This window comes from Tachysurus fulvidraco, chromosome 6 (genome assembly GCF_022655615.1).
Source record: "Tachysurus fulvidraco isolate hzauxx_2018 chromosome 6, HZAU_PFXX_2.0, whole genome shotgun sequence".
In the NCBI taxonomy this organism is placed as follows: domain Eukaryota; kingdom Metazoa; phylum Chordata; class Actinopteri; order Siluriformes; family Bagridae; genus Tachysurus; species Tachysurus fulvidraco.
Genome location: NC_062523.1, coordinates 5726188 through 5750695, shown reverse-complemented (window position 1 = coordinate 5750695; position 24508 = coordinate 5726188). Strand labels below are relative to the sequence as shown.

Genomic DNA, 24508 nt, shown 5'->3' with positions numbered 1-24508 from the left:
ATACACGTTCAATAGAATCCCTTTACAAATTAAATATTTTATGCATTTCAAATCCTTATAAATAATCCATTTAATCATGTATATATCTCAGTGTTGTTAATGTAGTCAAAGTTTTATATAAAGCTGTGATATAGAAAATGAATCAATACTTTCTGACCAATCAGAATGGAGGATTAAAGAGCATTGTGGTGTACCATCAATTAACAATACATTCACCTACATAGACAGAAATGTAGCTGGTTTCTGAATAAGTGGTGTTTATATGGAGAGGAATTACTAAACACACTGTCTGTTGGCCAGAGGTCCACATTTATGTCCTGCAAAAATTCTTCAGTGAAGCCATTTGGTACTGTATTTGGAGCAAACATAAAGAAACACATGATCTCTTCAACAACGCATTAAACCCAGCTTCTCTTTACCATCTTACCTTTTTAATTTTGCTATAAATTTAAAAAACAAAATATAAAAAAATGGGTTGGGGGTTGGGGCACGGTGGCTTAGTGGTTAGCACGTTTGCCTCACACCTCCAGGGTTGGGGGTTCAATTCCCGCCTTCGCCTTGTGTGTGTGGAATTTACATGTTCTCCCCGTGTCTAGGGGGTTTCCTCCGGGTACTCCGGTTTCCTCCCCCGGTCTAAAGACATGCATGATAGGTTGATTGGCATCTCTGGAAAATTGTCCATGGTGTGTGTGTGTGTGAGTGAATGAGAGTCTGTGTGTGCCCTGCGATGGGTTGGCACTCCGTCCAGGGTGTATCCTGCCTTGATGCCCGATGACGCCTGAGATAGGCACAGGCTCCCTGTGACCCAAGAAGTTCGGATAAGCGGTAGAAAATGAATGAATGGAAGAATATAAAAAATGTAGCATTATGTAGCTACTCCTTCCATAAATGTTTACGTTTACGCCATTTTGCAGAAGCCCTTATTCGAAGCAACTTACATATTTAATTAAGGGCCTTGCTCAAGGGTCCTGCAGTGGCACCTTGGTGTTTATGGGATTTGAACTCACAAGCTTCCGATCAGTAGTCCAACACTTGAGCTTTTTCTTAAATTAACAGCTCCTCACAGAAAATTTCACTGTATCAGTGTTTATGTAGAACATTTTCTGTACAAATCCCTGTGTATGAGCTTTCACAACACAAAGACATATTTGAACAAATACATTAATAAAAACCTAAATATAACTGCAGCACCATTGTCCAGGGCTGCGGCTATTCACTCACTCACTCACTCATTTTCTATCACTTATCCGAAGTACCTCGGGTCACGAGGAGCCTGTGCCTATCTCAGGTGTCATCGGGCATCAAGGCAGGATACACCCTGGACGGAGTGCCAACCCATCACAGGGCACACACACACTCTCATTCACTCACACACCACGGATAATTTTCCAGAGATGCCAATCAACCTACCATGCATGTCTTTGGACCGGGGGAGGAAACCAGAGTACCCAGAGGAAACCGCCGAGGCACGGGGAGAACATGCAAACTAAACACACACAAGGCATAGGCGGGAATCGAACCCCGACCCTGGAGGTATGAGGCGAAAGTGCTAACCACTAAGCCTCCGTGCCCCCCTGCGGCTATTCAATTGTCTAGCACATTGTCTAGCACATTGTCTAGCACATTGTCTAGCACATTGTCTCAAAATGGCTTTACAAAAGTATAGAAACAGTATAAATGTGTTAAAGTTTAAAATTAATTTATCATTTATTTCTAACATTTATCCCTAATGATCAAGACAGAGGTGACGGTGGTGAGGAAAAAGTCCTTGAGATGATATAAGGAAGAAACCTCGAGAGGAACCAGACTCAGTAGTGAACACTGGATAGGAAATAATGTAAATTTAAATAATGTCCTTTCTACAACGGTTTGTAGTGGAGTTGAATTAAGCAACCAAGAGTTCCTGAGGAACGAACAGGTCAGCACAAATTTCTGAGTTGGGCTCTGAGACCCAACACTAATTCCTTCCAGCGAAGACTTCAAATGATCACTGCTGAAGACTCGTCCATGAAGCTGACTGACGCAACAGCGGTATAAATCTCCGGGTGGCCCAATTATAAAAAAAGTTATCAACACCATGTAATTACTTCTAACGACTAGTAGACTTTAGGATGTGCTGTAATACTTCAGTGTGGTAACAATAACTCTGTGTCATATGGCAACATCATACCACCCTGTTGTTCATTATTTTTCTTTAACAGCACGTCCACAAGGGTTTTTAATTCCACCGTATAAACAAAGAAATAATAATAAACAAAGAAATGTTTTACGCCTTTGTGACTAGGGATTTTATTTGGCACGAACATTCGACTGCCATTTATTATCTCAAAAGAATTGTTTATAAATTCATATTTTATGCCTTTTGCATTTGTTTGCTGTTGTGAAGTCGGATAGTCTGGGCTTTAAAGTAAAAAATAAAAAATAGAAGCAGGGATCTTCAATCCTAAGTCTGTTTTCATTTCTGAAACTTTTCGGCACTGCCGCAGATTCACATTTACATACCAGCAATACAGTTTCAGCTCAGAAGAGTGAGAGATTTCTGCTCATGGGACTGAACAATGGCTTTTCTGGCACTTTTGAGATTTGTCTCCTCAGCTTCTTGGAATGTTTACACGCTGACAGATCTGCACTAGCATGACAATTTGTTTTCCAGGTAGAGAACAAAGCTGTTTTATAACTGTATGTACATGAAAGCTTCTGCCAAATGTCAGAAATGTAAATGTGTTCAGTATAGTGCAGTGCAGTGGGACTTTGGCCATTAAAATTGTCATGTTTTGTTGTGTGCCGTACATAAGTTGTTGTTTTTTTTTGTTGAAAACTGTTTCAGTGTTGATTTGAATGCACTACACTGACTAAAATGCTTTCAGTTGTTCAAATCCAATCCTCCAAATTAAGCCACTCGTTAAAATCAAGCTTTAACAACAGTACACAAAAGATTTAGACCGCACAAATCATCTGTACAGCTGGTAATTTTTCCAATGATTCATCTTTCATCAGTGTTTCTGTGTTTCATCATATCGAGCAGCGTGAAACGGGTAATCAAAGTCAAATTACTTAACAAAGCGATATGAAATTATGTGGCAGAGAAATGAAGGAGGCGTGCGGGCGCTGTTGGAGGAGGCGGATAAGACTGCGGAGGAGAAGGAAGGTGAGGAGGATGTGTACGAGGCCATGGCTATGTCTCTCAGCGAGGCCTGGAAAATGTTAGTAAGCCACCTGGAGAAACGGCGCTCACTCCTTCAGCTGGCCTGCAACTTCTATGACCACGCGCTGGAGGTGAGAGAGAGACGAGCACGTCACAACCATAACCCTTAGGACCAAATGCATTGTTCTTACTTTAATAAGAAATAAATAATGTGGAAAAAAACGATCTTGTTAAGATTAGAGACATTAAAGTCATTACATTCATGTGATTAAGCTAATCACAGCAAACATGTTAGAGACGCATGTTTGGCACAATGCAGTGAGAGAGAGAGAGAGAGAGAGAGAGAGAGAGAGAGAGAGAGAGAGAGAGAGAGAGAGAGAGAGAGAGAGAGAGAGAGAGAGAGAGAGAGAGAGAGAGAGAGAATGGGTGAAAAACTCAGCGGGAGAGAGGGATAGTGAACTCCAAAAAAAGAGAGAATGGACTGAGTGAGGAGCAAGAGGATGGAGAATGTGTGAGAGAGGGAGAGAGAGAATTAAGAGCCTGAGAGGTAATGGGGATGGAGTGGTGGAGAAAAAGAGAGAAAACACAGTGAGTGTGTGTGTGTGAGAGAGGGAGGGAGAGAGTGAGGGAGAGAGAGAATGTCTGATAAGATTCCAGTACAGCCTTTCATCATCATCCATCTCTACACTTTTGTTCTGTGCCGAGTTTGTGTTGCTGCTTCCACATCTGAACTAACTCTGTGTGTGTGTGTGTGTGTGTGTGTGTGTGTGTGTGTGTGTGTGTGTGTGTGTGTGTGTGTGTGTGTGTATGTATGTTTGCATAATTTACTTTCAAAGTAACAGCTGTTTCCTCTGTTTTTTCTCTCTCCCTTTTTTAAACAAGGGCTTTAATATTAGTTTTGGGAATTCACACTGAGCTAAAATTACACATTAAAGAACAGGACAGAAAAGAAAAGATGAGGTCCGTTGCTGATTGGACTGAGAAAGGAAACAAGTGTATTTGAGCTTGTGTGTATTTTTCTCCAGTCAGGACTGGGTGTGCTCTGGGACAGAAGAGTTGAATAAGCCTCTGATTACTGATGACTGTAATCAGTTCTGTCTGTGATTACTCAAGGCGCTGATTCTTTTTCTAGAACTGAAATTTTGGCAGTTTTAAGACTCGCTGTAATTCAACACACAGCTTTATATTAATGATATACACTTGTTCAAAGGAGTTCTTGTTTCTATAGTAACACTGTAAGTGGATTAGGACTGAACAGGCTCTCACACACACTACAGATACACACGAGTGTGTAAAGATGAGAACTTAATCTTAATACATCACCCATCAGACATGTTAATAAGGTGTAAATAGTGCAGAATTTAATCAGTATGTTGTGTGTGTTTGTGTTCTCTTTGTGCGACTGTAGTTTGCCATTAAGATAGATGAAGCGGAGGAGCTGCAGCGTGTGGGCCACAAACTGAACGGTGATGTTTGTTTAAATGAGCTGAAGCACAAATACAGCAGTGTGAAGAGAAGTGAGTGAGCTGACCACACACACACACACACACACACACACACACACACACACACACACACACACACACACACACACACACACACACATATATCTGACTGTCTGTGTATGACATTATCTATCTATCTATCTATCTATCTTTCTATCTTTCTATCTATCTATCTATCTATCTATCTATCTATCTATCTATCTATCTATCTATCTATCTATCTATCTATCTGTCTGTCTGTCTGTCTGTCTGTCTGTCTGTGGCTAGCTGTTGAACATTCATTCATACCGTCTTTCTCTTTCTTAATACGGAGATTATTCCATTTGATGTCCACTATTCTGTGGGTCAGTTTTTCTGTCTGAATATTACATTATCTAGCTATTTAGCTGTCTGTCTGTCTGCCAGTTTGTCTAATATATTATCTGTTGCACTATCTATCTATCTATCTATCTATCTATCTATCTATCTATCTATCTATCTATCTATCTATCTATCTGTCTGTCTGTCTGTCTGTCTGTCTGTCTGTCTGTCTGTCTGTCTGTCTGTCTGCTCTGCCTTCCTTTTGTCTATCTATCCACCTATTTTGTTGTTTTCTCTTGGACCATTATTGTTCTTCCAGTGTGATCATCAGACCAGGTCATAATGAAGAAAAATGACCACAGCACTATTGGAAGCTTTAAGGAAGTGTTAATGGACTAAATCTAAACCTGTCTGTGTGCAGTACACTCATAACAGTGGAAACATAATATTGCTTTTAACCCTTATAGACGACATGCCTGCCATTTGGCATCAAAAACTCTTTTCCCATTAATATATTTATTGATAAATGATTACTGTAAAAATAAAGAATTATTGGTGCTTTTAAAAAAGTTAATTCATTAATTCCATACAGCACACTTTTACAGTACATTTTTAAAATTGCATCAAATGATTTAATGCCATTGTGTGAACTTTTAGGCCTCCTGGAGAAGTCAATGCTGGCGCTAAATAAAAGTTATGAGTTGTTGGATTTCCTGAAGAGCTTTGAGGCTGAGGAGGCTCTGAGGTATGGATGTGGGGCACGCGGTGCCCGCAACAGCTACAGGAAAGTGGATGGACTGATGGAGCTCCTGCAAGACCGACGCAGGGCAGTTGATCAGTGTATGGTTCAACAAATCCGCAATCAGGAAGTGAATAACAGGATCGCTGAGTGGGAGAGACAGGAACAGGAAGTAAGTGACCTGATAGATGAGTATATTGGAACTAACTAAATAAATATGATTTTTGGAAACTTTTAAAAATGTTTATTTTTAACAGATAAAGTTGAATGGCAATATTTTAAACAGATTTTATACTGTAGGTAGCAGTGTTCTGTCATGGAACAAATATCAGCTAATCAGTGGCTAGCGAGTTGATAAAGCCTGATGAATGACACGGGGAAGTTAATCAAAGTTAAAGTAGCTTTTAACTGAAATGTGTTTGAAACCGTTTATAACCCAGATCAATCTATTATTTTGTAACCCACATATAAAGCATTTCACTCTCCTCCTCCAGAAATCTGCCAGACTGGACTGAACCTCTCTGTCAATGAAAAATTACTGTACTAACTTCAAACCTAGACTTCATGCTGATGAAATAGGAATCATCAGCTATGAACCTATATATTAAGAATAAATATCTGTGCTGTAGCTCACTAGCTAACTAGCTTAGGTGTAAACCAAAGAGGATGTAAACAGGAAGCGTTCCTGTTGATTGAATTTGAGAACCACTTAGTTCCTAATATAAGATGCCTGGCTCCTCACTACTGCAGTGTTGGTTCAACAAGATATAGCTATCTTGTCCTGATGAAAAATCGAAATTTTTCTACAATTTAATTTTTTTCTGACATGCTAAATTTTAAACAGGGCAAAGGGTTGTTGCAATGGTTCACTGACTGGCAATCTGAAGCCTTACATTAGACATCTACAATATGGAATAAAAGCATTTGACATAGATTGCTGCTCAGTATTGAATATTGCTTGTTGTAAGTTCCAATCAATGCAAGATGAGAAAAAAGCTACAATGCAGAACAATATGTTACGTCCTGATGAAAACATTCCTATCATTATACAGTAGCAGGAAAACCGACACTGAGAATTTCTACGTAAATGTTTATTTGTAATTTGAAAATGAAATGATGGTGAGCTGTGTACATTTTTATCAGGACATCATTAGCCGGTAAGTCATAAAAGAAACATTAAGGGTTGTTATTTTTATTTAAAAAGATAAATCCAATGTAAAATGTACATCCTCACATTACAAGAACTGTGTTCCAGGATCACGTTCTGCTCGCAGTGTTAAATCTTTTCTCTTTTTTAATGTTTATTCTTCCTGCAATCTCAAGGCGGTTCTTTCTGCTCTTGGCTCCCTATTGATGATATCCACCTCAAAATCTCTAAAGCTGTTTGCAGTCTCTGTTTATAAAAGCCCTGTTACTGTTTGGCCTCTTATTCTCTTTACCACGCAGGTAACACGCTGGTTTAAGGAAAATGCCGACCCATTCTTAGAAAGGAATCAGCTGGGCTCATCCCTGTCTGAAAGTGAGGAGTTGCTGCAGGAGTATAAAGAATTTGAACTCAAAGCCAAGGTATGGCTTTTTTTTATTTTATAAGGACTTTTACAAGTAATGCAGAAATACAGCTATTTACAATACAGTTGAGAGATATAACTGAAACCCTGATATAGACTGAAACTCTTTACATCCTGGGACTGAAATGGGCATGATTAATATTACATATTATAAACCCTTATAAATGTATTGCATTTATTGGTGCAGGGGAAATAGCTATAAAATAATATGCATTTTAGATTTAAAAGTTTAATAAAAGTTCTCTCCATTGCCGTGAAACCCCTAACTTTGTTCTGTTGTGGAACGTTCTAGAAAATAAATATCAAAATCTATATAAAGTTTTCCAAATATTTCACAGAGCTCCATTAAATCCCTTATTTAAAAAAAAAAATAGAAAGAACAACACACAACTGCAATTCTGTCTAAAATAGTCCGTCCACCAAATGTCAGTTAGCGGATAAAGAGGGATTAGTCTCAGAGGCAACCAAGGGATCAAGGGTAACTCTGAAGGAGCTGGAGAAATCCACAGCTCAGATGGGAGAAGCTGTTCATGCTACAACTCTCCACAAAGCTGCACTTTATGAAAGAGTGGAAAGCTAGTGAAATCCATTGGCAAGTTCATAGTGCAGATGTAAAAAAAAAAAAATCATAAAGACGGCTTTAGGCTTCCGAATACTGGTTGCTATAGTTATAACGTTTATCAGTGGGTGGCATGACTAACAATCCGTGCAAAGAAATCTGTTTTCTTGGAGCTTAAAAATTTGGAAACATTCCAACAGACGTTTTGCTGTTTGTTTATAAAATTTACCAGCATGTCTGAGATGAAGTAGAAGCAGTGTGTGTGCTCTGTGCCACAGATCACATACGGTCTACTGTCATAAATCACATTTACACCAAGTCGTTCCACCGAGTTGCTCCGTATTTGCATCAAGTTAAACTTTTCTCAGTTTTGTCACCAACATCTAGTTGCCAAAGGTAGCTGTTGATCTTGTTGCTGGAAGCCACAAAGAATGATCTTTGTTTTTTTGCTGCTGCGAGTAGCTGTATGTGCTAAATTTAGCATAAGAACATCTGCAGTAAAGCATGGCGGTGGTTGACTTAGCCTCTTGGCTGCTGTTGTGTCTTTTTTACTATGTAAAACTGACCAAGTTCCAATTTAAAAATCGATCGGCTGCAGTTTGGAGATTTGGTATCATTGACTGTGCTGAAATATTAAATCCAGTCTGCCCCTGGTGACTCTCCTTACTAATGTATATGACTGCATATGACGTATCTGACTGTAGAAAGGACATTATTCATAACAGTTTATAATCACACCCTCCACTGTCACCCAAATGAGGATGAGGTTCACTTTTGAGTGTGGTTCCTCTCAAGGTTTCTTCCTCTTCCATCTAAGGGAGGTTTTCTTCACCACAGTCACAACAGTCACCTCAGACTTGTTCAGTGGGGATAAATACAAAAACGTTTAAATACAAGTCTAACATTAATCTCAAACTTTTTTGCAATATTAATCTTTGTGTAATATTGAACTCTTTGTATTATGTTTCTTATGTTCTATAAAGCTGCTTTGAGACAATGTCCGTTGTTAAAAGTGGTGTACAAAAAATAGTGAATTCTATCTTATGTGTGCAGAAATGGACCCTTTTGGTTGAGCGACTTCTCCAGCAGGCATCTGAGCTTCTTTCCTTAAGTGAAAAGTTCATCTCCATCTCACAGAAAAGTCAGAATCTTCTCAAGATAAATGACCAGTTCTGGGATCTGATGATGTGTCGACTGGGACAGTTGCACGAGAGCAACAGCTTCTTCAGCAGCGCTAATAAAGTATGTGATCCAGGCAGTAAAATGCCGTCGTAATTATGTCTGATGGCTCTGATGATTCACCTATTTAAGCTTGTAGTGCAGTATGTTTGTATCATCACAGACAGTAAATTAAAAAGGCCGTAAGTCTCACAGTGAATAAAAATATGCTCACGTTATGCTCTCTCAATTAATTAACTGAATATATCCAATTAATAATGAATTCATTTCATTTAGTAAAATATTATTTCAATTTAGAAATTAATTCCTTAAATTTAAGTAGATTTGATGCTTCATGGTGATCATTATCTCTCCTAATTAATTCTTCATTCGATTCCAGCAAGATGTAAGTATGAGATGTTGTAAACAGAACAAATCTCCCAGGTGTATTGTTCTTTCTCTCTTTTCCTTGTAATTCCTTCCTGTTTTGCCGCTAAAAGGTGTTCAAAAAGTGATTATACTTTTCGGACTTTAATGTTTTCATCTTCGACCGTCTTCTTTTGTTCCTTTTCATTTTTCTCTTTCTAGAGGCTTTAATATAATGTGAATTATATTATGTGAATCAAGGCTTATGAATATAATATATAACGTATAAATACATTTATTAAGCTAAGGGTTGAGGTTATTTATTTTAGGGAACGGATCACAGACTGAGTGAATTACCAGTTTATAAGAGCGGAACCTTTATTGTATGAAACGGAATGAAAAATTGAGGTTATTATAAGTAACTGTCTAATAAGTAAACTGCACTTATTGATAGTCTAGTGAATGTCAGTGGATACAGGAATTATTTCAAGTCATTTAAGTTGTGGAGACCTACACGATTTGGTAATGTCCCTGCTCCAACAGATTCAAATCAAAGGTCATGAGAAAACGTTTAGAAGAGAAATCTGTATATCCTGAATTTACTACACTGAATGATTTGATCTGAGTTATATAGCATGCTAGATCACAATTTGGAGGACACAATCTGACTTCATAAGTAAATTTTCATCTTGTCTTATGATAGAGTTCTTTTGATAGAGCATACTGTCACTACGGTGGCCTAGAAGTGCAAAACACATTAACAAATCCAAAAACACGTTAACAAATCCGAAAACACAACGACAAGCCAGACAACCCGGAAACGGTAGGTATAGTTTGCGAATGGAAACTTACCGATCATCGGACAAGACACCTGTCATTCACCTGTATATCTTTAATGACAGGTGTCTTGTACAATGATCGGTAAGTTTCCATTCACAAACTATACCTACCTTTTCCGGGTTGTCTGAATCGTTGCACGAAGCACATTAACAAATCCGAAAACACAACGACAATTCAGACAACCTGGAAGAGGTTAGTGTAGTTTGTGATTGGAACACGTACCGATCATTGGACAAGACATCTGTCACTCAAGGTATACATGAAGTTCAACAGTATGCTCAGGGAAAAGTTGGAATGGATGGATGGATGGAATGGGTTACTGTGGATTAATTCTGTTATTTTCTTATATTTAAACGGAGAACTTTACACATTACACATAAGATTCCATACCTGTATATCTTGAGTGACAGGTGTCTCGTCCGATGATCGGTAAGTTTCCATTCACAAATGATACCTACCGTTTCCGGGTTGTCTGACTTGTCGTTGTGTTTTCAGATTTGTTAATGTGTTTTGCATTTCTCGGCCACCGTATGTCACACTGCTTTGTTCTTTTTTCTTTTTTTTTTTTTTGTCATGCACTATTATAGACAATATTATTCAAGTACTAAGCATGTTCCATATTTTCTCCCCCTTTGTGGTTTTCAGGCTTTTGAAATCCTGGGAAACATTGAGCGCACTATAAAGGGCTTGCAGACTCAAACCGTGCAGTTGACCGAGCTGGCTAAGAAGCACGAAGAACTGCATCGCAATATTAAAGAAGTGGCCGCTGAACCTCTTCAACGAGGACAGCTCATACTTCAGAAGCTCAGTCCACAGAGGTGAGACATTTACGAGCTGATCTTCAACACTTTAAACCACCTACAACGTGGGTACCACAGAAGAACACCGTTGGAGTGAATACTAAGAAGAATACTATGGCTCTGGCTTTGAACTGCTGTTGCAGTGGTCGGTTTTGTGCTCTGTCATTAAACATCTGATGGCTTCGGCAGGAAGGCATTAGTGTTAAATCTATAATGAGTTCAGAAAGGTTGCTCAAAAGCTCCTGGTTACACAACCACTTGTATATATATATATATATACAGTTGGAGAAAGGACATTATTTTCAATCACACTTTCTGGTGTCACCCAGATGAGGATAGGTTCAATCCACCTGTGAACTTATATATACAGTATATATATATATATTTTTGGCAGTGCCCAAGTCGGAGGTGTGCAAAAAATGCTGGGATACATCAGAGAGCGGGTGGATGGGCTGAGCAAGCAGTGTCAAGCCAATAGGGAACTTGCTGGGAAGAAACAGCAGTTGCTGACCTCCTTCGACAACCTGGAGGAAAAGGTACAGAGGGAAACGATTTCATTTGTAACGGCTAAGCTCTTCTAAATCAAATGCTTATTGATTGGGTCCTGTTTTTAACACTCCACTTACTACCCCAAAGGTGCACAGATGCACATTACCTGTCTTATGAGGACCATAATGTTGTTCTAATGATGTTCTTAAATTAATCGTACTTGAAGATTATATCTAAGTAAGGAATCGGCGAGCCAGAAGTGTGTGTGTTTTCATATTCACTACAAATAACACTGCATGATTTCAACTGTTGTGTGACATTAAGTCCTCTGGGCAACATTCTGTCATATGCCCTTTTATTCTACACTGTTAGTGTGGTTCCCTTTACAACTGGGAGAATACAGAGTACTACTCATAAAAATGGATGATTATTGACCACAACTTATTAAGAGAAATAGTCATGTACCGATACTGCTGTTATAATGATCTGGCCTTATAATTTAGATGTAATATTTTTATCTTTCATATATTTTTTATGTTTGGAAAATGAAAAAGCAATCTAGACAGAATAAAACCAACATGTTTGCCTGGATTTGAAAAGGAAGTTTAGTTTTCAGTTGAAATTGGAGCAAGCTTTTTGATTGATTGAGGGCTGCTGGAAGGAACAGATCTTAGCCCTGGGCTGTGCAGCAAACTGCAATTTGTTGCCAGCCATTTTATGCTCATTCAGTCATTTCTGTTTTCTAAATGAAAACAATTTATTTCACTCTGCTTTCTATGCTACAACTCGGTACACAAAAATGATGGTGCCCAAAATATTTTGTTATATTCCAGATGGTAATTCATATGGCTGTAGCTCCTGCCAATGACCACTTTTTTCCGAATATTAGGAAACAAGTTGATTGTAGCAGAGCTGCACATTTGATCACACTGAAATGTTTTTCTTTCCAGATCTCCAGCTGGATTAAAAGCAGTAATGTTGTCTTATCCAGTTATACAGAGCCTGGTTCCTCACTCTTTGAGGCTGAGGAGGTGCTCAACAAACACCTGGAGTTATCCACACATACACAGGTGAGCTTAACTTCACACAAAAACAAGTGAGACCCATTGGCATTCAATTTCAAATGAAGATTTATATAATAAATAATATGTATATAGGGGGCACGGTGGCTTAGTGGTTAGTACGGTCGCCTCACACCTCCAGGGTTGGGGGTTCGATTCTCACCTCCGCCTTGTGTGTGTGGAGTTTGCATGTTCTCCCCGTGCCTCGGGAGTTTCCTCCGGGTACTCCGGTTTCCTCCCCCGGTCCAAAGACATGCATGGTAGGTTGATTGGCATCTCTGGAAAATTGTCCGTAGTGTGTGAGTGAATGAGAGTGTGTGTGTGTGCCCTGTGATGGGTTGGCACTCCGTCCAGGGTGTATCCTGCCTCGATGCCCTATGATGCCTGAGATAGGCACAGGCTCCCCGTGACCCAAGAAGTTCGGATAAGCGGTAGAAAATGAATGAATGAATGAATATGTATATAAACAAACCAATAGTAACAACTAGCAAACAGACTGGGACAAGCACAGACAGACTGGATTAATGCAACAAGAGAATAGAAGTACAGTACGTATTGAGGTATGCCAAGATTTAAAAGCAGAAATGGAAAGAGCACATTTAATTTCAAGTGTTAACTGGTTCCACAGGCTTGGAACAGCGACTGCTAGGCTCTTTAACCTTTTAGTTGAAGACATTAGATTAGATAAGATTCAACTTTATTGTCATTACACATGTACAAGCACAAGGCAATGAAATGCCGTTTGGCATCTAACCAGAAATGCAATAAGCAGCAAGTGCAAGATGTACAGTATTTACAATATGAGTACTGTATGAAAAGGATCATCTACAGAGGAATATGCTTTGGATATACAGGTATGGATATACAAGATATACAGATTGGGTGCTATAGACATGAAATATACACGGTGTTATATATTATATATTATCTCGATAAATATACAGGTGCTTATGTCATAATATACAGGGGTGGGTGGTCACATTAAGAGCCTTAAAAGCAATCAGCAAGATCTTAAACTTGATTCTAAAGTGGACAGGGAGCCACTGAAGGGACACCAGAACTGGGTTAATGTAATCACGCCTTTTATACAACATCTTTTATATTCACAGATGAATTCTTGATCTGCAAGTGTGATAGTAAGAACCGTGGACAATACCTGGACACAAATATCTTGCTGTAATTGGGACATGATAGATTTGCTGTATGGTTCAGCGTGCCAGTGTGTATGCCGGCATTTTACTATCCACTTGTCTTTCCATTCCTAAGTCTGTTTTAAAGCAACCCTTCGACAACAGCTTCTGTCCGATAGGTTTCCTGTAGACAAACTGGAGTAATTTGTAGGACTCTTGGCATGGTAGAGACCATCGATTAACATGGCCCACCTAATGGTGTTGCCTTTAAGCTTTGCATCAATACTTTTGGATGCTTTATAGATTTGTGGTATTCTGTCAGCTCTTCACTAGTCGCTCCCTATGCCAGATCCTTAACCACTGAGACACCTCATCTCACTTCTTCACTTGCTTTAGAAAATCTAGCATATATCCAAGCTTTAGTTACTTTCATCAAGTATTCAGGTGGCATTCGGCGTGGTAGCAGACCGGTGAATTGTCTTAAAAGGTGTCTAGCTGTGCTGGTTAATTAGTAGATTAGCACGGTAGATAGTAAACCACTAATGTGTCAGAGAGTAAGTTCTTGGAAAGGTGTCTGATTGCTGCAGGGTTTTACAGTTAAACATCGGTTGACCCAACCTATATCACTGCTTCATCATTACATTCACTGAGAACAGAGAATCCACAGACCACCTACTGGGTCTTATCCCAGGGGCTTTTAAGTTCCTGCTAAATTTGGATCGCACGCTAAACTCCCAAGTATGGGCTGCATGATTTGCTGGATAACAGTGTTGAAAGCTTTAATGAGATTGATAATGAAATCCTTGTTTTGTTTCCAGTATTTCTCATGAAGTTCAACAATCATGCATAGTATCATGCATAGTTTTCTTCAGTCTTTCTTAAAGGTCCACTTTATCTCTCTTCTGATCTGATGTAATCTACGAGACACCATGACTCATGCTATTACTTCAGAAAAGGGCAGTGATCTGTTATGGCCTGCATGTTGACAAACTCAACACTAGCATACTGTCCCATATATACATACATCATCTAAACACATATACGATGGATTATATACTTTATTCCTGTAGTAGTGTAACCTATATAAAGCACTACTTGTTAGTTTGCCTTATAAATTGTAGACACTTTAGGTAATTATGACATAATTTTACATTTAAAGGAAGGCAAAAGTGTCAGAAACAACCAGCAATCAACACAAAAGGGATATATGAAATACACAAAGTGTGTAATAAGAAAAAATATCAAAATCCAGTTAAAAACATAGATGAGACATAAAAGTATGATCAAAAATGATTTCACAACGAACTGATTAAAAAACAGTGAATTCAAGAGGAAGTAACAAGTGGCCATTTTTTTTTTTGATGATATGCCCTCTGCACCTTCGGTGGCATGGGCTGGAACTGTTAGACAATTTTTTTTTCCACAGTGTTGAGTCCTTTAAAGTAAAACTATTAATAAATTGTCACTGAGAACCTGAGGTGTGTCATTTTCCTTCAGAGTGTTATGGCAGAGTCAGAAACCACTGAGGGAATGGTTAAGGAACTGAAGAAGCTGGAGTCCTCTGAGGCAGTGGAGCTCTCCAACCGAGCCTCTGTGCTGAGAGAGCAGCTGAACACGCTGCAGAGGAACATCTCCGCACGCCTGGAGAGCCTCAGGAGCTACATTAGCTTTTTATCTACTGCCAATGAGGTGCTTATTCACACTGAGTCAATCTGAGCATGACCTTCTTACAAATGGAGTTAAAAAATGTGTCAGTGTATGTATAAGCAAAAGAAACACCGTGATAACGTTCATAATAGAAATGTTATAGTTTTACTGACTATAATAAAGCATTGTCATGGGGTTCAATCAAATTACGTAAAATGGTATTTGCATTTGGTTTTATTTCCCCATGTGATAATGACATTCATTCATTCATTTTATTTTGTTATGGTGTTAATATCCTTTTCCAGGTTGGAGATCAGATTAAGACGTTGTTGGATTTCTACAAGAAAAGACCAGAGACCGAGGAGGAGAATGAGGAAATTGGCGTTGTTGTGAAGGAGGACATGGATGTAAGATGGCAGTTGTTCTTACAGAAGTTCCTCTCCATGCAGGACCAGGGCAACAACTTTATCAACATCTCTACTATGGTCAGTTACACTGAAAACATTTACATTTCTTCATTTGGAAAACATTAGCCACTAATTTCCGGAATGTCAGGAAATCGAATCCCAGGTCCACCAAGCTGCCACTGATGGGCCCCTGAGCAAGGCCCTTAACCCTCGATTTCTAAGTTGTATAAATTGAAATAAATTGTAAGACACTCTAGATAAGGGCATCTGCTAAATGTTATAAATGTAGAAAATTGAAGAGCAAAACAAATAAACAAGGGGGACACGGTGGCTTAGTGGTTAGCACGTTCGCCTCACACCTTCAGGGTTGGGGGTTCGATTCCAGCCTCCGCCTTGTGTGTGTGGAGTTTGCATGTTCTCCCCGTGCCTCGGGGGTTTCCTCCGGGTACTCTGGTTTCCTCCCCCGGTCCAAAGACATGCATGTTAGGTTGATTGGCATCTCTGGAAAATTGTCTGTAGTGTGTGAGTGTGTGTGTGTGAGTGAATGAGAGTGTGTGTGTGCCCTGTGATGGGTTGGCACTCCGTCCAGGGTGTATCCTGCCGTGATGCCCGATGACGCCTGAGATAGGCACAGGCTCCCCGTGACCCGAGAAGTTCGGATAAGCGGTAGAAAATGAATGAATGAATAAATGAAAACAAATAAACATGAGAGCAACAAGTGATTTTAGTCACCTGGTCTACAGGCTCTATTGCTATCTATGCTGTTAAAGAACTGTCTTTTACTCCATTGCTTGCTGCCGGTTACAGGTAAGTGAGACGTTGAGTCTGAACATCAAAGCAGCAGTTCATGTTGTGGAAAAGACTACAGACAGTCTGAGCAGGAAGAAAGCCGAGCTCACCGACCTGTGGACGTCATGGCAGCTCCATTACAGTCAACTGAAGTCTTTGAAGAAGCAGTGGAAAAAATTTAAAGATCAAGTTAAAAAGGTAAAACACTGAACTTGTTTGATGCAAACTATGAGGACAGGCGGAAATGCACATTAGGAGGCACATTAATAATAGGAAGTGTGATTTGCTGTTACAGGTTGTGAATGAACTGAAGTCTCTGGATGGAATTCTTTCTCCAGCGTCCAAACATGACCTGGGAAGTGATCTTCAGAGTGTGTCTAAGCTGCAAGAGAGATTCATCTCCGCCAAGCCACAGTTTCTGGTATGTACGGTATTTGAGGTCACAATAAAATGTGGTAGACTACTGGTCAAGTTGCTGGACTACCAATCGGAAGGTTGTGAGTTCAATTCCCACGTCCACCAAGCGTCCAGTGCTGGGCCCCCGAGCCAAGGCCCTTAACCCTCAATTGCTCAGTTGTGTAAAGTGTAAGTCCCTCTGGATATGGGCATCTGCTAAATGCTGGAAATGTAAATGTAAATCCGTTCAGTGACTTTTAATGCAACAGATCAGAAAATACAAGCAGCAATGCAAAAACAAAATTTCCATCAACATCACATCCTCAATGCTGATTGGCTACTGCATGTGTCAGTCTGAGAGATGGCAGAAAACAGAGAGATGAGCCTTAAATGACTCTACTGATCCTTTTATTCATGCTTATTTTTATCAAGAGCATTAGTGTGATGTTATTTTAGGCACAGCGTCAACATAGCACAGCATTCACACGAATATCTGAAGCGTAAATGATGTCTAAAGGAAGCCTAAGGGTTGTTCAGACAACAGCTTTGTTTTTTTAATAGGATAATAAACTTTGCATTAAATTATTTCACTAGTCTAACTTGATAACAGACTGAAAAAGTCTTTTAATTTATTTACACACACACACACACACACACACACACACACACACACACACTCTTACTGAAGGAGCAAGTCATGGCCTAATGGTTAGAGAGTCTGACTCGTAATCCTAAGGTTGTGGGTTCGAGTCTCGGGCTGGCCATGACTGAGGTGCCCTTGAGCAAGGCACGAACTGCTCCCTGGGCGCCGCAGCATAAATGGCTGCCCACTGCTCCAGGTGTGTGTTCACTGCTGTGTGTGTGTTCACTGCTGTGTGTGTGTGTTCACTGCTGTGTGTGTTCACTGCTGTGTGTGTATGTGTGTTCACTGGTGTGTGTGTGTGTGTGTTCACTGCTGTGTGTGTGTGTGTGTTCACTGCTGTGTGTGTTCACTGCTGTGTGTGTGCACTTTGGATGGGTTAAATGCAAAAAAAATGCAGAGAACGAATTCTGAGTATGGGTCACACACAATTATACTATATTACAGTTTTCTTATACATATATATATATATACTTATTTTAAAGATTTATTCTAGAAAGAAGCAAACTTCCTCTTAAACTTGTGAACATGCCTTTATATCAGCTTTAATTGTCTTTTATTTTTTTTACAATAGAATCTTATAACGAAGAGTCAGATAACATTTTCTCTGTTGCTTTTTTTTCTATCTCGAATGTATCTTAATTAAAAGGAATTAGGTTCTAGCATTTTCAAATAGGATTATCCCTTAAAAGTGATTTCACTTTGTCTGAAGCATCGGACAATCACAGACATTTTGATGATCGGTATTTGATTAGAAACTGATTTGTTCAGGCTTATTATGTCCATTTCAATACAACATGTAAACCCAGCCAGTTGATCAAGTGTGACATTTAATGTGTGAAATCATATAAAAGTCACACTTGGCTAGCGAGGATTTAGACATCTGTAGAAAGATAGCAAAAATATAGCCAATGGCAAAAATTTTAAAAGTCAATAAAAGCTTTTCCACATCACTTTGTGTGAAAATATTATAAACTCCTAAAGCTTCTTAACATCAGTTCAGACACAGGGACACCTGATGGGTTTTTACAGACCAACATATAAATATGGCCTGCTGCGACTTGTTAATATAAGTAAGATAAAAATAGATTAGATTTCATTGTAATATTTTTTAGTATTGTATATTTTTATATACAGTACAGTGCAAACGTTTTAGGCAGGTGAGAAAAAATGTTGTAAACAAAGAATGCTTTCAGAAATATAAATAATGAGTGTTTATTTCTGTCAATTTACAAAATGCAAAGTGAACAAACAAAAGAAAAATCTAAATCAAATCAATATTTGGTGTTACTGCCTTTTGCCTTCAAACCAGCATGATGGCACGACCCCCACAGAGCACTGATCTCGACATCATCGAGTGTGTCTGGGATTACACGTAGAGACAGAAGGATGTGAGAAAGCCGACATCCACAGAAGATCTGTGGTTAGTTCTCCAAGATGTTTGGAACAACCTACCGGCCGAGTTCCTTCAAAATCTGTGTGCGAGTGTACCTAGAAGAATATTGATTTGATTTAGATTTCTCTTTTGTTCATTCATCGCATTTTGTACATTTATGAAAATAAAAGTTTAACACTTCCATTTTTTGAAAGCATTGTTTGTTTATAGCATTTTTTCACACCTGCCTAAAACTTTTGCACAGTACTGTGTGTGTATATATATATATATACTTTTTAGCATCACTACAGATTCAGTGCAGAATGAATTATATTCTCTCCATTCATGCAAGATAGATTACTTTGTCTTGCTTAACTTTCATCCTAGCAACTGAACGCCGAAGTGGAATTCCTGGTTAAGACGTCTGAGTTGTTGACGCTGAAAGGAATCCCAATGAAAGAGAAAAACGAGAAGGTCAGCGAGCTGCTCCTGGTGCACCAGCGTGTGAGGGATAAAATCCGCGAGTCTGAGACCGTCTTGAGCATGGCCGTCAAATTCCATCAAGTTTATCAAGAGGTAATGTCACGGTTCATCGATCCGATCTCCCACAGTTTTCCATTAGTATCAGCTAAAAGCGGCACTAAGCAGAAAATACTTACGTGCCATCAAGACTATTAAAAAAGGCAGAAAAAAATAAAGATTAGTATTACAGTGTCTTTCAGACTCTTTCAGACAGGTTTATTGATTTCAGGAAAAACCTACGGAGAGAGAAAATACTCCATTGTGTCCGACATCACTGAGAGCTGATAAATCAATCCTAAACGGCGTTTGCTTTCTAAAGTCCGCTTCGACTCAATACTAACTGCAGATGCTTTTTATGAAGGCATTCTAAGAGCATTTTAAGCTAAATCTTTCTCTAAATCTAGGTTGAGTCCAAAGTTTCCTGACTGCTAACTATTTCTATTGTGCACAATAAATTAAATGGTTGATTTTATTCTCCAGGCTAAACTTGCTTTCTAATCAAGTACTTAATGTTTACACTCAAACTATTCAAGCCAGAAAATGAATATCAACATTCCATATCTGTTCTTTATGTGTCTGAATCTCTTCAGGTGAAGCTTTTCAATCATCTAAGCATTTTAAAATAGGTGAAATTCTGCCAAGGTTGAATCGATTGTGTAATTGCTTAACTTTTTTTTATTAATCTTAAATAATCTTAAAGATGATGTAAAATGTGCTTTACGAATACACTTTTAATGACCTTTAGATGTGAGAAAGCTCTGGGTAGTTTTGAGTCATTACTAGTGAGAGTTTTGGTGTGACTATGAAAGTAAAAACGTATTTTTCTAATCTTCAGTTGGACAGCCTGTTGAAGGCCGAGCCGATGAAGGGGTCGAGCGACCCGACTCAGGCCAGGATCCAGCTCAGCCAGCACCAGGAGCGGCAGAACCACGTCCGGCACCTTTACAAACTGGCCATGTCTCTGACCACTGATATCACCAGCACTGTCAAACAACCGGTGAGATGTGGACATGAACTTGTTTGAGGACAGAATTTAATTAGACACATTGATTTATTTAATTCTATTACAATCTGCACTCTGGTTGGTGCTCTATTTTATGTATCTGTCCTGTAGTTTATTGTACTGTTTGCACTGTCTCTCTTGCACTATTTGCACTAAATTGCATACTTTTAAGACCTTAGCTCTATGTTGTATTATGTAGCACCATGGACCTAGAGAAAAGTGGCTTCATTTCACTAATGCGTCAATGCGTAATGCATTCTAATACGTCAGCTATATGTGGTACCAATAACAATAAAAGCTTCTTGACTTGACTTGACTTGACTTGGCTCTTTATAGTCAATCCTTATAAGCTTTCCTTGATTGCCAGTGAAATAAGAATTTATTCCAGTTTTATAATTAGGTGCTTTAAACTTTAATGCTGTATGTTGCACCTTTATGATTGAATAGGTAGATCATGTAAAAATCCATCAATACATTTCTATTTTTTGCAAAAACTAAACTTTCTGTTTGGCACATTATTTATTTATTTATTTATTTTTTTATTTTTTGATTAATGTCTAAATGGATGTTTGTGTCTCGTTTTGGTCTCTGTAGCTTCAGAAAACATTGGGGTCTTCAGTTCAGGAGAAGATGGAGCGCCTCCGTCAGGGCAGTGTGATCTGGGCCACTCAGGCCAGCCAGTGTGAGGAGAACCTGATGAGCAACATGCACTACTGTGTGTATAAAGAAGAGATCAGTGAGGTGAGGAAAATCCTATTCATATAAACCTGTCAGTCCTTACACTGCTTCAATGAAGCTCACTTTCTGGATCAACAAATCAATAACGACATAATAACGATCAAAGTCAAGTCATTGTCATTTCAACCATATATAGCTGTTGCAGTACAGTACATAGTGAAATGAGACCACGTTTTGCCAGGACCATGATGCTACATAAAAAAAAGACAGGGCTAAAGGGCTAAAGACAGGGCTAAAGACTTGTAAGTAGTCTTAGGCACATAAAGTGCAACTGTGCAACCTGGTGCAAGGACGAGACAGACAAGACAGTGCAGGAAAAAAGACAGTGTAGACGAAAAGTTACAAGACAATACAAAAAGTACACAAAAGACAATAAACAGTAACAGAAACAGCGCTGACCGACCAACGATTTTTCGTGCAGTAACATTAGAATGAACACAGTTTCTTAGCAGCAGGTCCTTGGGATAATATATAGAATTTTGCAAAAAAACAGCAAATTACTGAAATATTGTATAGTATGTGCAAAATGGCTGAGATATTGTACAATATGTGCAAAAACGGCTGAAATGTTGGACAGTTTGTGCAAAAACAGCAGAAAAGTGTGCAAAACAGCCATGTAAACAGTTTGATGGATTGTAAGCAGCATGTAAACAGTTTGACGTGTCAGTGTGTGTGTTTTGTGTGGGTCTGTGCAGTCCATACAGCTGATGTGTGTATGTTGTGCTCAGTACAGTTCAGTTCAGTTATTGAGATCGGTGATATCGGTGATGACTGGATCAATTATTCACAGCTTTGAATCCCAAGACTGACCTCCTGGTTGGGTTCTAGATATTTCTCACCATTCGTACATAACCCTTAATGTAGAGACTCGATTGTAGTCTAGACTATTTTTCCCCTGCAAACTGACATACTAATCAGAATAGATCTTAACAAATGAAAAAGCCTAACTCTATTAAAATGTGTCTAGTATTTCATTTTATAAGACTACCATAAACCTGATACAGGATTTCTAGACTTTTTTTTATTATTATTATTATTTGTTTCAAGCCGGTCTCGTTCTTTTGGCTGATTATTTCGCTTCTCTCAAGAAACGAATGTTTGAATTCTACCAAAATTATTTTCCAATAAATAATAAAATGTAAAGCTTGAAATGAGAAAAATGTCTAGAAATACCTTTTATTATGTATAATCAATATTATATTTGATTGGTAATTGTATAATCTGGAGTACTAAATAAATTGATTATATTCACGATTTCTCAGATCATTCGAATGAAAAGTTTAGATTTTTCACAGTCCTGCGTCCTTCCACAGGTCAAACAGTAATTCATTCTTATCCAGTCTGATGCTTCTTACTGCCCAGAGCTGAATGCTAGAACTTCAGGGGCTTATTCCAATGTCCCATTGCCCCTGAGCTATTTATAGAGGGTTTCTATTTAGACTATAGGCTGGGGGGCTTTTTCTGTTCCAGCTCTGGTGCTGCGGTTCTGCCTTTTGTCCTTCAACACTTTAGAGAACAACAAGGACTTCTTTCTTATCAGTCACTTCTTATCAGTTCTCTGAAAATAATCCAGCGCTTAAAGTTCTATTGAAATTCTACTGACAAAATAAATCTTCTCCTGCTCTGAAAAACATATTGGAGTAAAATAATAAATCAGAAATTCCTCATAATTCCTCAATCTTAAGATTAGCTTTTTTTTTAAGATTATGATATGCTATAATGGTGTCAAATAATCAAATAGTACATAATTTTGGCTGTTATATGCTTCCTTATAATAATAATAATAATAATAATAATAATAATAATAATAATAATAATAATAATAATAATAATAATAATAATGTATTATTATTATTAAAGTTTTTTTGTTTTGATAGAATTTCTGTTCTTAAAAGATAAAACGGTGAGGAATAAAAACAAATATTTTGTCTATTATTTTAGGGGTTGAGCAGAAAAGAGCATGTAATTTACATTGTAGACAAATAGGCAGATGTATTAATTTATATTTCACTATTTCATCTTCCCATTTACATTTTGTGTCTTTTTTTTCTCACTCACAGTTACCATATTTTTCCATCTTGGCTCCAGATTTTCCTGAATCAGATTAAAAGCTCTACATTTTCTCACTCAGATATATTCAGTCATATCAGAACTGGTGTATATACACATTTGTGCACGTACTCGTACATTTATAAACGTGTGTATTTGTCTCCCTCATGTGGGGAACGTCTACATTTTTGTAACGTCCTTTATCAGAATTTATGGGAAAGTTTGTCTCAGATGCAAAGATTCACATTTTGACAGGAGGTGTTATTTATTTATTTATTTACTTACTTACTTACTTACTTACTTACTTACTTACTTATACACAGAATAACAGTATCATATCTCTTGAGCTGTCTATGAAGGTGAGAAGTTCCACCTGTGTTACTCTGTCCATATATCTCTTAGCTAAAAACCCATTAATGTCATTTAACTAATTTATTAAAATAACACACACACACACACACACACACACACACACACACACACACACACACACACACACACACACACAATGTTGAGGAAGGAGCAAGAATGTCATTTTGTTGACTAATTTAAATTTAATTGATTAATTGTAATTTGAAATTTGCTTTGAATTTAATATTTTTATAGCCCTCTTTTATACTTTTTGTTTAGTATATTTTATTCGACTTCTTATTTCTAATAACTTTGGCAAGGTCAGAACAATATTAGTAAATTATATATATACATGCCTCATATATATCATTTGTATTAAGATAATATTACAGCAACTTTATTTTTCATTGTATGGCAATAAACTAATACTATGAAACTGCTACTTAGAGCCATGTAATTCTCAGTATAACCACTAGAGGGCAGTGATATCACCGTGTGTGCCCAGGACACGTGACATATTTGGGAATTTAAATGAATCATTCTTTGCATTAGTTTGAGGTCTTTGTAATAAATCCATGAGAAAGGAGTGTATCTGTTTGGCCTCCAGGTCTATTTATATATCTGTATCCAATGTACATGTAGAAGAAGTTATATTTAGAGCAAAGGTTGGGCTTCATTGTACCTCCTGGAATTAAATGAATGATATTTAAATTTACTTTGCTAACTTTTTTTGGTCATTTATTTAACCACAGAGATTTCCTTTCCTACATTAACTCATTTCATCTCATTTAATTTACTCCCGGCATGAGATTCAGCAGAAAGTCATTATTTGGTGGCGTGACAACATGGTTTCTTGTTGTGTCTGTCATGCTAATGTAGCTGACACACGCTCATAAATATGCATGAATAAACAAGCTGAAAATTGTAGGTG

General features: G+C 38.2%; 1 protein-coding gene across 5 annotated transcripts in view; it reads left to right on the top strand.

The window, feature by feature from the left end:
• The window catches only part of ccdc141 (coiled-coil domain containing 141), a 61385-nt gene that overhangs the window by 17530 nt on the left and 19347 nt on the right, over positions 1 to 24508 (top strand). For all 5 annotated transcript variants that reach the window (XM_047814630.1, XM_027162629.2, XM_047814629.1 and 2 more), the window contains 15 exons: positions 3085 to 3276; positions 4554 to 4662; positions 5608 to 5861; positions 7136 to 7255; positions 8870 to 9058; positions 10826 to 10998; positions 11375 to 11516; positions 12420 to 12539; positions 15158 to 15349; positions 15613 to 15792; positions 16522 to 16701; positions 16799 to 16924; positions 19302 to 19490; positions 20272 to 20433; positions 21034 to 21180. In XM_047814630.1, the coding sequence (XP_047670586.1) occupies positions 3085 to 3276; positions 4554 to 4662; positions 5608 to 5861; positions 7136 to 7255; positions 8870 to 9058; positions 10826 to 10998; positions 11375 to 11516; positions 12420 to 12539; positions 15158 to 15349; positions 15613 to 15792; positions 16522 to 16701; positions 16799 to 16924; positions 19302 to 19490; positions 20272 to 20433; positions 21034 to 21180 (2475 nt within the window). The remainder of the gene's footprint in view (positions 1 to 3084; positions 3277 to 4553; positions 4663 to 5607; positions 5862 to 7135; positions 7256 to 8869; positions 9059 to 10825; positions 10999 to 11374; positions 11517 to 12419; positions 12540 to 15157; positions 15350 to 15612; positions 15793 to 16521; positions 16702 to 16798; positions 16925 to 19301; positions 19491 to 20271; positions 20434 to 21033; positions 21181 to 24508) is intronic.